General features: G+C 37.7%; 1 protein-coding gene across 1 annotated transcript; it reads left to right on the top strand.

Annotated features, from left to right (window-relative positions):
• The first annotated feature begins 111 nt into the window (after window positions 1–111).
• On the top strand, window positions 112–10,436 carry narf (nuclear prelamin A recognition factor). Its single transcript, XM_042508012.1, is given in 13 exon segments — window positions 112–376; window positions 2,206–2,278; window positions 2,378–2,443; window positions 3,462–3,590; window positions 3,714–3,728; window positions 3,730–3,847; window positions 5,059–5,193; window positions 6,724–6,842; window positions 7,064–7,193; window positions 7,622–7,694; window positions 7,829–7,966; window positions 8,139–8,296; window positions 9,439–10,436. Coding segments are annotated over 12 exon segments (1,386 nt in total). The 5' UTR covers window positions 112–376; window positions 2,206–2,221; the 3' UTR covers window positions 9,687–10,436.
• The last annotated feature ends 2,606 nt before the right edge of the window (window positions 10,437–13,042 follow it).

The following is a 13,042-nucleotide window of genomic DNA, read 5'->3' on the forward strand; positions in this document are numbered from 1 at the left end:
ATCAAGTTATCAGCACCTTTTTTTCTGAATTCCCCGAAGGTTTTGGCAAAAACTCAAAGCTTCCGGAGCAGACCGTTACACCATTTGCGCATGCGTGTCCATAGACATGACTAGCTTGGATACTGGCAGCTAAGACGCCTTTGAAAGTGCTGGTTTGTATATTGTGGAATAACCGTGCAGGTTGAGGCGAGTGTTGGCGCTGACACCACCCACAGCTGATTTGAGCTGAAGCTAAAAGAGTGCTGAGAAACTGCTGAGTTCACCTGCTGTGCTGTGTCAGTGCTGCAGTCTGTTTCACCGGTGGCTGCTCCTCTGACTGTCCTCTGCATTTTCTCCATGCCTTTGTCTCACACAGCAGTGAAATAGAAACCGTCCGGTGAGTTACCTCAAAATTTGACCTTGTAATGTCAACACAGGGCCTGTCATACAACACGCAGTCAAACAAACAGTGACTAAATTACCTGTCATTTTTATTTAAAAGGCCTGTAACGCATATGTTTACATCGCTAAAATATAAATCGCTGTATGCATGTATGACGTAAAAAAGTATTGATGTTTTAGCAGACATTATGACGAGCTTTCAGAATTTATTTATTTTGTATGTCTATTTTTGTGTCTATTACATCAGTGTAAATGTATTAACAAGGGACTGTTCGTTATTTATCAGTGAGTTGTGTGTGGGGGTGGGAGGCGGCAAACGGGAAGGCACATCGTTAAATATTTTTTTAAAAGTGGGGAAGTACTGATGTATTTTATTTTGGCTTAGGGGAGGGCATACAAATTTAAATTGTTGTATTTTGTTTTTATGTTAGAACTGATTTTTTTTTATTCGCCCTAATTACATGATTTAAAATACAATCAAATCTAAGCTTAAAATAGTGATAGTTCATCAGAATCCCTTTATTTTTGACTGTATCATTTAAAATTTGGCCAAAAATAAGTCATTTGCACAAACTAACCAGCATCCACGACAAGTTTGTGTTTTGTTTTTTTTCCAGGATTTTGTCCTCATCTTTTAACATTTAACATTCAAATAGTGGTGAGCGATAAGGTTGCAAAATAATATCACAATATTCGCGGGCACTTTTGCAATAACAATATATAGAGAAAAAAGAATATTCTGTTATGAATTTCACAAACATACTATTGCAACAAACTATGTGTTATAGTTGTGTATGTCAGTGTAAATGTAGTTCATCTTTAAGTATTCAGTAAAAACTTAACTAAAATAGTCAATCAGTTCATTCTTGAGATTCTGTATCAGATGTAAATATTACAACAACAAAAAATAATCAATAATTACACATTTAAACAGTTGCCAAATACAAAAAACACTGCGTTCAATGTACAAGTATATATACATATATTTTTTTTTCTCCAGTAGGACCTGTACGCGCTGCTATTTCTCCTATTCTCTTCTTGCTATAGCATGTCACTCAGCAGGCTGTTATGTTACGATGATAATCACTCATTCATATACAGTTTTCTGGACACTTTTGTGGCAAAATTACTGCAAGCAGTAAGTCGCAAAAAGAGTCTGAAAGCATTCAGGACGCTCATGTCAAGCGAAGTCACTTATTCCATGCAACTGAATTTGCTCCTGGCCGGTTGCAATTTTGCTTTCAATCATGCTTGTTGTTGCTGTGCGTAACAGTGTGACACCATGATGTCAGCAAGTCAAAATATTGCCATTATTGTCATATGATTTTTTCTTATCATAATAAAAACTATACTGGCATCATTGTGGATAATATGATGTGGCAAAGGTCTACTTTCAGACATTAGTTGCTAAGTTTCAAAATGTTATAATTAATTTACAGTGGAGTGAGGGTCAGCCCAGCCCACCTAATAAATTAAGAACAGTTCCTAATATACGACAGTGATAGCTCCCGTGTGTAATGTGATGTAGTGGCTGTTTTTGTTGGCACTGTGTATATAATTAGCGTGAGCCATTAACATTTTAATGACAGGATATTAGATTGTGTTCATTGCCTGTTTCCCACCATTAGAGCTGTTGTGTTTATGATAAGAAGGCTGCCTGTGATTGGACAGTCAGAGGAGGGTGGAGCTCACAAAACATCCCACAGCAGCAGGCTGCAGCCGCAGTCACCATGCCAGTGCTGCAGAGGGAACATGCTGTGGAGAGATGATCAGCACTGGGAAGCTAGCGCTGATGCTATTATGTAATATGTGTTTAATTTACAGATAACCGCCGAGGAAAATGTCCGAGGTCACCATATCAAAGCGCAAGGAGAAGTGTGAGAACTGCACCAAACAGGTGATTTTCTGGATTTGTATCAGTCATCTCTCTTATTCTGAATTTGGAAAAGTTTACTGCTCTCAGTCATGAATATAATTATTGAACTTCCACACTTAGTGCAACAAGAAACAGAGTGATGATGGTGCCAACTCACACCAGGAGAGAGATGAAGTCAACGGACAGGTAGTGTTTGTGTATTCACCAGTTTAATGTATCGTTGGTTGATCTGGCAAAATAAACCCTCATCAAGTCAATAAGGTTGCTTATTAACCCTTTGAAATAGCAATCTTTTCTTGTGCTGCCTTCAGAGGCCTTTCAGAACTGTATTTATCAAAAAAAGAATTTCAGAAAATTATAATTATAATAATAATAATTTTATATTAAACATTATGTTACAGAAAAAAATATGAGAAAATATGCTAAATAAAATGCTTTTGGAGGGGGTCTTTTTATTTCTTTTTTTTTTAGTTTAGATGTTTTGGCTTATTTTTGTGGAGTTTTCTTGTAACTTTTTTACTTTTGTTGTTGTTTTTTTATAATATTTGGGCCATGTCTTGTTAAGTTGCTGGTTATAGGGATTGGTTTGGGGTTTTTGTTTAAACCTAGGGAAAAATTCAGAAAAAATTATTTAAAATCATAAATATATTTTATGACTTTTTAAAATATGGAATTATTAGCATATTTAAGCCAGGGTTTTAAGATAATTTCCTTTCTTTTTTGTTTGTCTATTTTGTTTTGTTTTTGATTTTCAGGTCATTTTCTTGTAATCTAAAAGAAATCATACTAAACTCTAATAGCTTTTTTTTTTTTTTTTTTTTACAAGTTTTTGAATGAAATCAAGCTAAGTTTCCCAGGTTAAAAAGGGTTAAAGAGCACTGAGCCTATCAAGTATATCAATATCAACTTTCTCTTCTCCAGGAGTGTGAAAATAGTTGTGTGATGTCATCTGTTGCTCTGGAGGAACTTTTCAATGGTCTGAAAAATTATAATTTTAACCAGGTTCAAAGCATGTGGGCATTTATCATGCATGGAAGGTTTTAGAAGAGAAGTTATCAAGATGCGTTATCTCTCAACCACTGTTGATTCAATTTTGATTTATTTTGCTGTCTATTGTGAGGAGTGGACCCGTTATTGAAGTCCACAAGTAATTCGCTGGAGTGACCCCTAAAAACATAAAAATGTGTCTCTTTCCCTACCTAAGGAGCATGAAGGATCCCAGTTGCTGCTGAGTGCCTGTCTGTCCTGTGACGGCTGTCTGTCAGAGGAGGAGAGCCTGAAGATCTCTCAGCAGAGCCTGGAGGAGGTGGAGCGAGTTCTGGCTCTCAATAAGGTACATTATACAAACAAATGGCCTCTGAAACCTGAGAAAGTGAAGGAGGTGTTCTTCCGTGTCTGTGCATTGTTCTTGGACTTTGAGCAATACCTCACACTGTCCCTATTGTTTGTTTGACAGAAGTGTGACGTGTCCGAAGCACAAGGTACTGGTGGCGTCAATATGTCCGCAGTCTCTGCCTTTCTTTGCTGTCAAGTTTGGTCTGGACATCACCGAGGCTGCACTAAAACTCTGTGGCTTCCTCAAGAGTTTAGGTGAGCAAGAGGGATTCATATATCACTGTTTAAGTGTTTCATTTTAACATAGTATCAGAGGAATACTTCATCCCCCAAATGACCATTTTTGTACAACAGTTACTCACACTAAGTAACACTGAATTTGAGAAGAAAACTTTTTAATGTATGTCTCCATGGTGAACGAAGAATCCAAAAAAAACAGCAGATTCTTGATGAATTGAAGTCACAGTGGTCCGCGTTTAACATCAGCAAAACTATATCAAAACATCATTAACAAGAAAACATTGGTAACATGTGTATATATATATATATATATATATATATATATATATATATATATATATATATATATATATATATATTTTTTTTTTTTTTTTTTTTTTTTTTTTTAAATACTACGCACAATGTCTTCACCACTAAACTTTTTTTTGTTATATAAATATTTTAAACAAAATTGCCCGTATCGCCCATATGTTTGTTCATGCCTTCATTTTATCTTCATTTATGGTTATAATGAAAAATTGGTGAACCAGGTCCTAAATTTATTTTCAATTGACTTTAAAAAGAAATCTTAAAAATTCTTAAATCTAACTTGCCTCAAGTTGGCAGAACCCTAAAAACCACAATATTTACAACACTTCTGCATTCGTGCATGAGACTGTTAACGTGGAAATATTTCCAAATCGTAAGGTTTTAGCAAAAACGCATTTTGACTGGGTAAATGAGACTTGGTTTTTGGATTCTTAGTTCACTGAAGGCATGCGAGGAAAATAGTTTTTTTTATGAATTTAACATACACGGGGTGAGAAAATTATATATAAATGGTCATTTAAGGGGTGAAGTATTCCTTTAACAAGTGCTTTTTATTTAGTTATTTGAGGTTTTGTGACATGTTTTGTGCACGTCCACTGTAGGATTTGTCCACATCAGATCTAGCATGTCTATTATTTTTGTTCTTTCATATTTTGTGCCTCATAGTGTTATACACTTTATTCAGTCCAAAATTAGTTTATATTAACAGCTTCTGTTTGTTGTTGTTTGCATTTAAAAAAAAGCCTTAAAAGGTCATAAATTCAGTTTCCTGAAACCGTTACAAACATTTCTTCATGACTGATGTGTTTGAAACTTCCACCCACTCATCTATCAGGGATGCTCGACATTCTCCTCGCTCTCTGTCTCTCCCTGAGCCGCTGTCTCTGCTCTCATCTCTCTGGTTTTTTTCCCTGCAGGAGTGCAGTATGTGTTCGACACCACCCTGGCAGCTGGCTTCAGCATCTTAGAGAGTCAAAAGGAGTTTGTTCAGAGGTTTCGCAGGAGGCACCATGACTCCCACGCGTTGCCCATGTTCACCTCCTCCTGCCCAGGTGAAGCTCCTTGCCTCTTCAGCCTTTTACCTCGTTCTTTTTTCCCTCTGCACTTTTTTTATTACCCATCTGTCAGACTGGTTTTCTAGCCAACCGAGCTAGCCTCTAACCCAATATTTGCCTCAATTTTCATCTCCATCTTTCTCCTGATGCTTAGTTTCGCACGCCATGTGCTCCGTAGAGGGGTGGCAGAGCTTGTTTAGAGGTAGAGATAGCAGTGGTGTGCTGGTGGGGAAAGATAGAAAGTTTTTTTCTTTGACCACTCCCTTCATTAGAGATAGCTACAACAGAGTTAAAGGAACAGTTCACCCCAAATTGAAAAATACATATTGTTTTCTCTTACTGTAGTGCTATTTATCAGTCCACATTGTTTTGGTGTCAGTTGCAGAGTGGTGGAAATATCCACGGTAATGTCTCCCCTTCTCTCCAATATAATGAAAGTAGATGGCATTCAGCTTTTGGTGCTCAAAGTGCTAAAAATACATTTGAAAAACTCAACAGCGATGTCTCACTGCAAAAATCATGATCCAGTTACTCAAGATAATCCACAGATCTTGTTATGAGCAGCTTTATGTAAGAACTACCTTCTGTTTACCAAACTACAAATTGATCACTGTGCAGGAGGAAGAGTGCATCTACTCATGGCAAAAGGCTCGTGACAGCGCTTGACGTAAACATTAAATGGTGTCTTCCTCGGCTGAGCTGTATATTAGCTAGCTCAGTGGTGCTAGGTGAGCGAACAGCAGATTTGGCTTCCATTTGCGTGGTGATACAGTTTCTGGTGTGGTTTGGTGTAAAGAAAATACAATAAATGCAGAAGGAAGAGTGCATCTACTGCAAGATCTTTTTTTTCTGGAACAAATGTGTAGAGTTTTGACAGCTTACCGCTGGTCATGAAGTTTGTGCCATTCAACTCCAGACAAGGATGTTGCTGTGGATCTGGGGATCATTAGAAATACTAATGAAAACTTTTTATATTTTTACAAAAAAAAACTATGTTGTTTGGACGCAACTGACAGTTATTTTGATTTACCGATTAATCCATTAATAATATATTTTTTTGATATATCTACACAAAATTGACAGTAAATATAAAATAGAAAATTAGCAAAGCCCCACAACTGAGAAGCTGAAAACTGGGATTTTTTTGTGGCATTTTTGATTGGTTCTGATAAATAAATGAGGCTGCTAAATAGTAGGCTATTCATTTTCTGTGTATTTATTAATCAATAGTTCGCAGTTAAATTGTTGATGATGATTTTCAGCCCAGTTGTTGTTGATTACATACTGTTTATCTAATAATTATGTTATAAAATTCAGTAGGGAAAAATACTTGTCGTGGGTATGGAATGTTATGGAAAGGTTTTGATTTTTTCCATAATGTTTACACTGAGAAACCTGTTACACTCTCTGTCTGTATACACATTTTTGGTTGTGTTATCTTTGGTATTATTTCTATTATAAATGAGTTTTTCCAGAGTGCAGAGGATCAAGGGGTAATTTTAACAATATTTGGGTGTGTGTTTACAGGCTGGATCCGATATTCAGAGCGAGTCCTGGGCAGTTTGGTTACACCTCATATCTGCACAGCCAGGTCTCCTCAGCAGATTATGGGCTGTCTGGTCAAAGACTACTTCTCTAAACAACAGGTGAGCTGTTACCATCAAAATAATCAAATGCATTTAGTTTGTTGTGGTATTTTAATATATTATTGGCAACAACAACAGTCTGTTAAGCAGATCTAAAGTGAAACAAAAAGTAAGAGTTCCATGAGTCTATAGAAATGTTTAAAATGCTTCTTACAGCAGCTTCTGCACTCAAAGAATCAGCCTCATTCTTATGTTTGTCCTCATTTTTTGTGTCCAAGCAGAAGCTGAGTCCAGAGAAAGTCTACCACGTGTTGGTGGCTCCCTGCTTTGATAAGAAGCTGGAGGCTGTCAGAGAGGAGTTTTACAACAGCCTGCTGGAAACCAGAGACGTGGACTGTGTCCTCACCTCAGGTTCAGTCCTCTTTATATTACACACCGCTGCCCGGGGCCAAATACTGCTGCAGATGTTGACCCACAGATTATGTTAAATATACATAAATCACAATGCACCTTGATGTGAGCATTTGTGATCAGGTTTGCTTCTTCTGTAGTTTTAAATTCATTTGTAGGGAAGCTGTGACTGCTGCTTTTGTTCTCTGTTTGGTACTTCCTATGATGCAAGCTTTTCGTTATAAACTTTTTTTATTGCATTAAGATAATGATTCAACACTAAACATGCATAATTCCGTTTGCATGCACTCCACACTACATAACACAAGATGGATTGCACAAATCCTGCACATCACGCACTAAGACTATTCCTTTAGTTTTATTGGCTCCTATCACAGTCTTAGTAGTTGATAGTAAAATATGTTAACAGTGTTTTTTTGGTCTTTCAGGGGAGATCTTTTACCTGATGGAGCAGAGGAAGGTTTCAGTGGAAGAGCTGGACTCAGCTCCACTGGATCACGTGTGAGTAGTTGGACTAGCTGTCATCCTGTCAGTTATTTTTGGTGGTTTGTTTACCATGGCCTTAGCTGATGGAAAAATAGAGAGTTCCAAAGATATTATGTCATATAGCACACTGTCGTTGATTGTCGCTGCAGGTTGGGAGAGGCCGGAGACGTGGCGCTGGTGAGGCACGAGGGCCGAGGATCTGAAGGCTTTCTGGAACACATCTTCAAACATGCTGCCAAAGAGCTCTTCGGTCTGGACGTCCACGAGATCACATACAAGACCCTCAGGTGAGAGACACTGCGATCATATGACTGATTCTGCTGGAATATACTGGAGCTTCCACAGAAGTCCACTTATCCATGCCACACTTTTTCTTTTTAAGACCAATGTCAATTTGGACATTAAATACTGTTTCTTTGTCTGAAAGCTCTCCTCCTGTGTATAATGGTGGTTTTGTAGGAACCGGGACTTCCAGGAGGTGACCCTGGAGCGGGACGGGGAAACTCTGCTGCAGTTTGCTGCTATCTACGGTTTCAGGAACATCCAGACTTTGGTTCACCGAATGAGAAAGGGACGTGTCCCTTACCAGCTGGTGGAGGTGCTGTCCTGTCCAGGAGGTAACACCACATTTTTTTCTAACATTTCATCCTGCCCAGTGTTGTAAGCATTTAGCAGTGGCGCTTCATCTGGTGTTTAGGGGAGACCGGGGTCAGTTGTAACAATTTTAGGTTTTGCTGTCATTACTCAAAACCCTCTCTGAACTATATGGATACTTTTTTTGAATTTATGTAATTTGTATCTGTGCTCTAGTTATTAACAGAAGTTAATTGTTTATACACACTTATATCGCTCTGCGCACAAAATGCACTTTTCAAAATCGATATTATTTTCTACTTTCATTGTGTTAATGTTTTAACCAAACTCAGTGTTAATCATAATGTAAAATATTCATTAATTTTCAGAATTTTAACACCTTAAATGCAAGGTTTTTGCCATGATGCCACTATGTTTTTAGATGGAACCCCCCTCCACCCCCACACACACACAAAAAAAACATTATTTTCAATATACTACATGCTATGCCTATTTCTTTTGTTTTGTTTTTTGATGATCATACTCTGGGATATGTCAATGATTAGCTGAAACATTGATTGTGACAGTGCACCTCGTGGAAATAGCATGTAGTTTCTCCTTATGCCAAATACGGTATAAAAAACATCATCAGATTCCAAGGCAAAACCCCAGAATGACACCCAGAAATAATACAATTCATGTTTTTATGCTTCAATGGCTGTTGGATCAAAAATTGCAGTTTGATTGGGTTTCAGTGGTGCATTTTTTTGCACTTAATAGTCTGAATGTTACAGTCTTGTTTCCACAGTGTATTTTAGACTTATTGTAGGAGCTAAGCTGGAAATTCCAAGATCACACAAAAATACACAATCTCACCAAAATGTATTTATGCATGAGCACAGCCAAAATAATCAAAACCATAAAGAATGAAACGCATGTCAAATGAGCCAAACAGTCCCAAAGGGTTAAATGTAATCTACAGCTTTGTGCAAACATGTATCTAAACAGTTCAGAGGATGTGCTGAACATCTTGCAGCAGCAGAAATTAAAAGTCACTCTTTCACACTGCTTTCTGGAGAAAGATTCCAGGGGAACACTGCTGCCAGCTCAAGAGACGTCACCTAAAATACTCCCTTTTAACTTTAATCTGCTGCTGTAAGCCTGTCTTGTATGTTCTGTGTGTCAGGGTGTTTAAGTGGCCGCGGTCAGTCTGAGAGCGACACAGGAGGCCGGGTGGACAAAGCTCTGGTCCAGCAAATGGAGGAAGCCTACAGCAGCCTACCAGTCCGTCTCCCGGAGGTCAACTCCACCCTGCACACCCTCTATCAAGACTGGCTGCAGGGCCAGGACTCCCCGCAAGCCAGCACACTCCTACACACCCAGTACAGAAACCAGAGTCAGACACACACACAGCCCACACACATGCAGTGGTGAGGAAAAAGAAGTGTTTTTATGAGTAAGGACCATCTCATCATTCATGCTGGCACCATGAAGGACAAACCACGGACCTCGCTGCACGTCAGACCAGTCAAGTCTCAACAGGTGCAATTCTTTCATTAAGCCACATGGGGGCGATGTCGGTGTTTAAAATATGTGGATCTCACGTTCCAAAACTGAGCCAGAGGAGAAATGAGGGTCCGGAGTCCAGACAAACACACATTTAATGTAGACTGAAGCAGTGCTGTCACAAAAGCTGCAGATAATGGCTACAAAAAAGGTACCAATTTGCCTCAACTGCAGCTGCTCTGAAAAATGAGGAAGTCTGTAGCAAGTACGACTATTTATGTGATTTTACAGAGCAATAAGCCACTGAGGAACTGGAACTCATGAACTGAACCTGCCGATGCTGAATATTCATCTAAGGAATGTATTCCTCATCTAATCGTCCAATAAGAAACATATTTTGTGTTTAAGTTGCCTCCACTGTTCCCTGATGAAAGGCGTTGACGTGTTCTCAAACACTTTGATAACTATGCAACAGTGTGATCGTCTCATCTCAGCAGTGAATGAAAGTAAGGCTGCTGTGGGATTTCAACCCTTTGAATTATGAGCAAATTGGTGTAAATTTCTCTTAAAAACATGGTGAGAAGGCAAAGAGGAACTAAACAAGACATGAGCAAAAAATTAGTTAAAAAAAACAAAGTTACAAGACAATTACCTGAAAATAAGCAAAAAAAAGCAGATATCTTTAAAAATAGAACAAGATATATGTGTTTTATTTTATACATTTTATGACATAATTTAAAATATATTTTTTTTACAATTATAAATATAGTTTTTTGGACATTTCCTTTTTTTCTTTTTCTTAAAATATTTTTCTTATAATCCTCCCCTCATTTTGAACACATTTTTAGGCAATTTTATTGTCACCTTTCACTGATTTTCTTGCAATTTGTGCCAAGTTGCCCATTGCTTTTCCCCCCATTTTTAAGGGAAAAAAATGACGTTGATGCAGGTTCAAAGGGTTAAAGGCCTTTTAATAACATTTAACAAGCTGACAGCAAGTGTTTGCTCATGTGTAACTACGAGCTCAGTGTTCCCGTCCCTGTGGAGAATCATTATTTTTTTAATGATACAAGACCATTTTATTTGTATTATCACTTTCCATTCCACAAACTAGTATTTTTAAGTTATACGTTGTTTTGTTGATTGTTTTACAAGATCCGTCACTCATGTTAAGCACTAAAATATTCTGACAAACAAAACGTTGTGTCTGTGGATGATGTTATATTTTGCTGAACAGCCTCTGCATCCTGTAGAGTTACAAGTTTTTAAAGCATTTGACATACATATACATATACAGTAATTCCCAGTTTTTGGAGTTATGGTTCTATTGAAAAGTTCTGAAATAGAGATTTGTGGATTTTTTCTTTAGTGCTTTTTTTTCAAATGCTGTGAGCTCCACAAAAGAAAGAATTTCCGCTTGGAATCAACGATGAACTGATGATGAGATTTTACGTGGTCAAAGGTCAAGGTCACTATGACCTCACAAAAACATGTTTTTGGCCATAATTTGGCCAAAATTGTATCTAATTATGACAAAATATATCACAAATGTTTGGTGCTTGGTGGTCAAAAGTCAAGGTCACCATGACCTTGAAGCCATCTCATTCTCATGAACAGCATCTCTCAGGAACATCTTGAGAGAATTTTTTTCAAATTTGACACAGCCACCTGGCCAAACGATAAACTGATTAGAATTTGTTGTTCAAAGGTCAAGATCACTGTGACCTTGTGTCCGTCCTGTTCTCTTGAACACATCTCAAGAACACTTTTGGGGAATGTCCACAAATTAGGCACAAACATCCAACTGGAATGAACTGATTAGATTTTGGTGGTCAGAGGTTAAGGTCAATTTATCCTCAATTTGGCCACAACTTAAGACTTCATATATTGTCATAACAAAATTTTACACAGGCGTCTAAAAGGATCAAATGATGAAGTGATGACCGTATATATCCAAAGGGTCAAAGGCCAGCTTAACTGCGACATCATAACATTCTATGAAAACCCTTTTCTGGCCATTTCTCAACATCATAACTCAGGAGCACAAGAGGGACATTTGGTCAGATACTGAAATGATGACACCAATCTTGAATTGTGCTGATTGTGTAGACCCTCTGTGCTGTTGGGGGACTATGTGTGTGAGGCATCCATGTTTTCACAGACATGAATGTAAACCATAAGAGCAAACTGACTGGTGCATGGACGATAAGGTGGTAATAATATATTTTTGTGTTAGAGTGAATTGGACTTTCAGAGCTGCTTCTTGCGTACAGTTTGTGTCGTGCTGAGACAATTATTTGAATTAATTTAATTAGCAGTTTTGTCATTCAACTAAATTTTGTCATCATGCGAAATTGGTAAACGTGCTGGGTCCAACCTGCTGTTCTGCTTTTCTTTTCATTTCCTCTAGGCATAGTTTTGCATAGACACTTGTGCGTGAAAAATGTTGTTCCAAAACTTCCAAAGCAACTCCAAGGCTCACTAACATGTTGTTTCATGTTTGTTTCATGCAGACACAAAAAGGAGTGGAAAATGTGTTGTGTCACAGAGAGTTGCTTGCTGTAGGTCTTAGTGAACAGCTACCGGCTGCAAAGACTTGGGAGTGCCATCACTTTGAGACTGGCAGACAACCAGTTGACACTCCCATGAAGTCGCTTTATGTGGTGAATTTCCTGATAATAATAAAGAAAAAACATTAATGTGAGAGGTGCGATTGAACAGTTCTGTTTCAGTAAAAATCCATCTCATTTTGGTGGGTTATTTAGCCTCCACAGTTAACCAGGACAGTCACATACATCTCACTCACATTGGCAAAGAAATAACAAAGAACTGATCTTTAAAAAAAATTCTTTCCTTCCATCTTCCTTATGCCCATTTTCCCTTTTCCCTCAGAGAAACCATGTGATCAGTCTCTCTAGTCAACACAGTAAAGGATCTAACCTGTCAATTTTAACTAATTAGCTTATTCATTTACACTGATCAGCCAGAACTTACAAACTGCAGGCTGTTATATCATTATATAATTTTGTTACATTGTAAGTTTGTTGAAATTAAGCTTACACAGCGTCAACTGTCACTGTAAATAACACAAAAGGGCTTGTTTACAGTGCAGACACTACAGACGCGGGCTTCTGTTCAGTTCAAGATTATCAAAAGTGAAAAACAACTTGTTCCCAAATAACAGACTTTTTAATGTTTATGAAATGTTTTTGAAATGTTTATGAATTATTTTGTTTGTTTTGAGAGGTACATATTTACACATTCTAATATTAGACGCTTGAACC

Source organism: Plectropomus leopardus, chromosome 19 (assembly GCF_008729295.1).
Source record: "Plectropomus leopardus isolate mb chromosome 19, YSFRI_Pleo_2.0, whole genome shotgun sequence".
Taxonomy (NCBI): Eukaryota; Metazoa; Chordata; class Actinopteri; order Perciformes; family Serranidae; genus Plectropomus; species Plectropomus leopardus.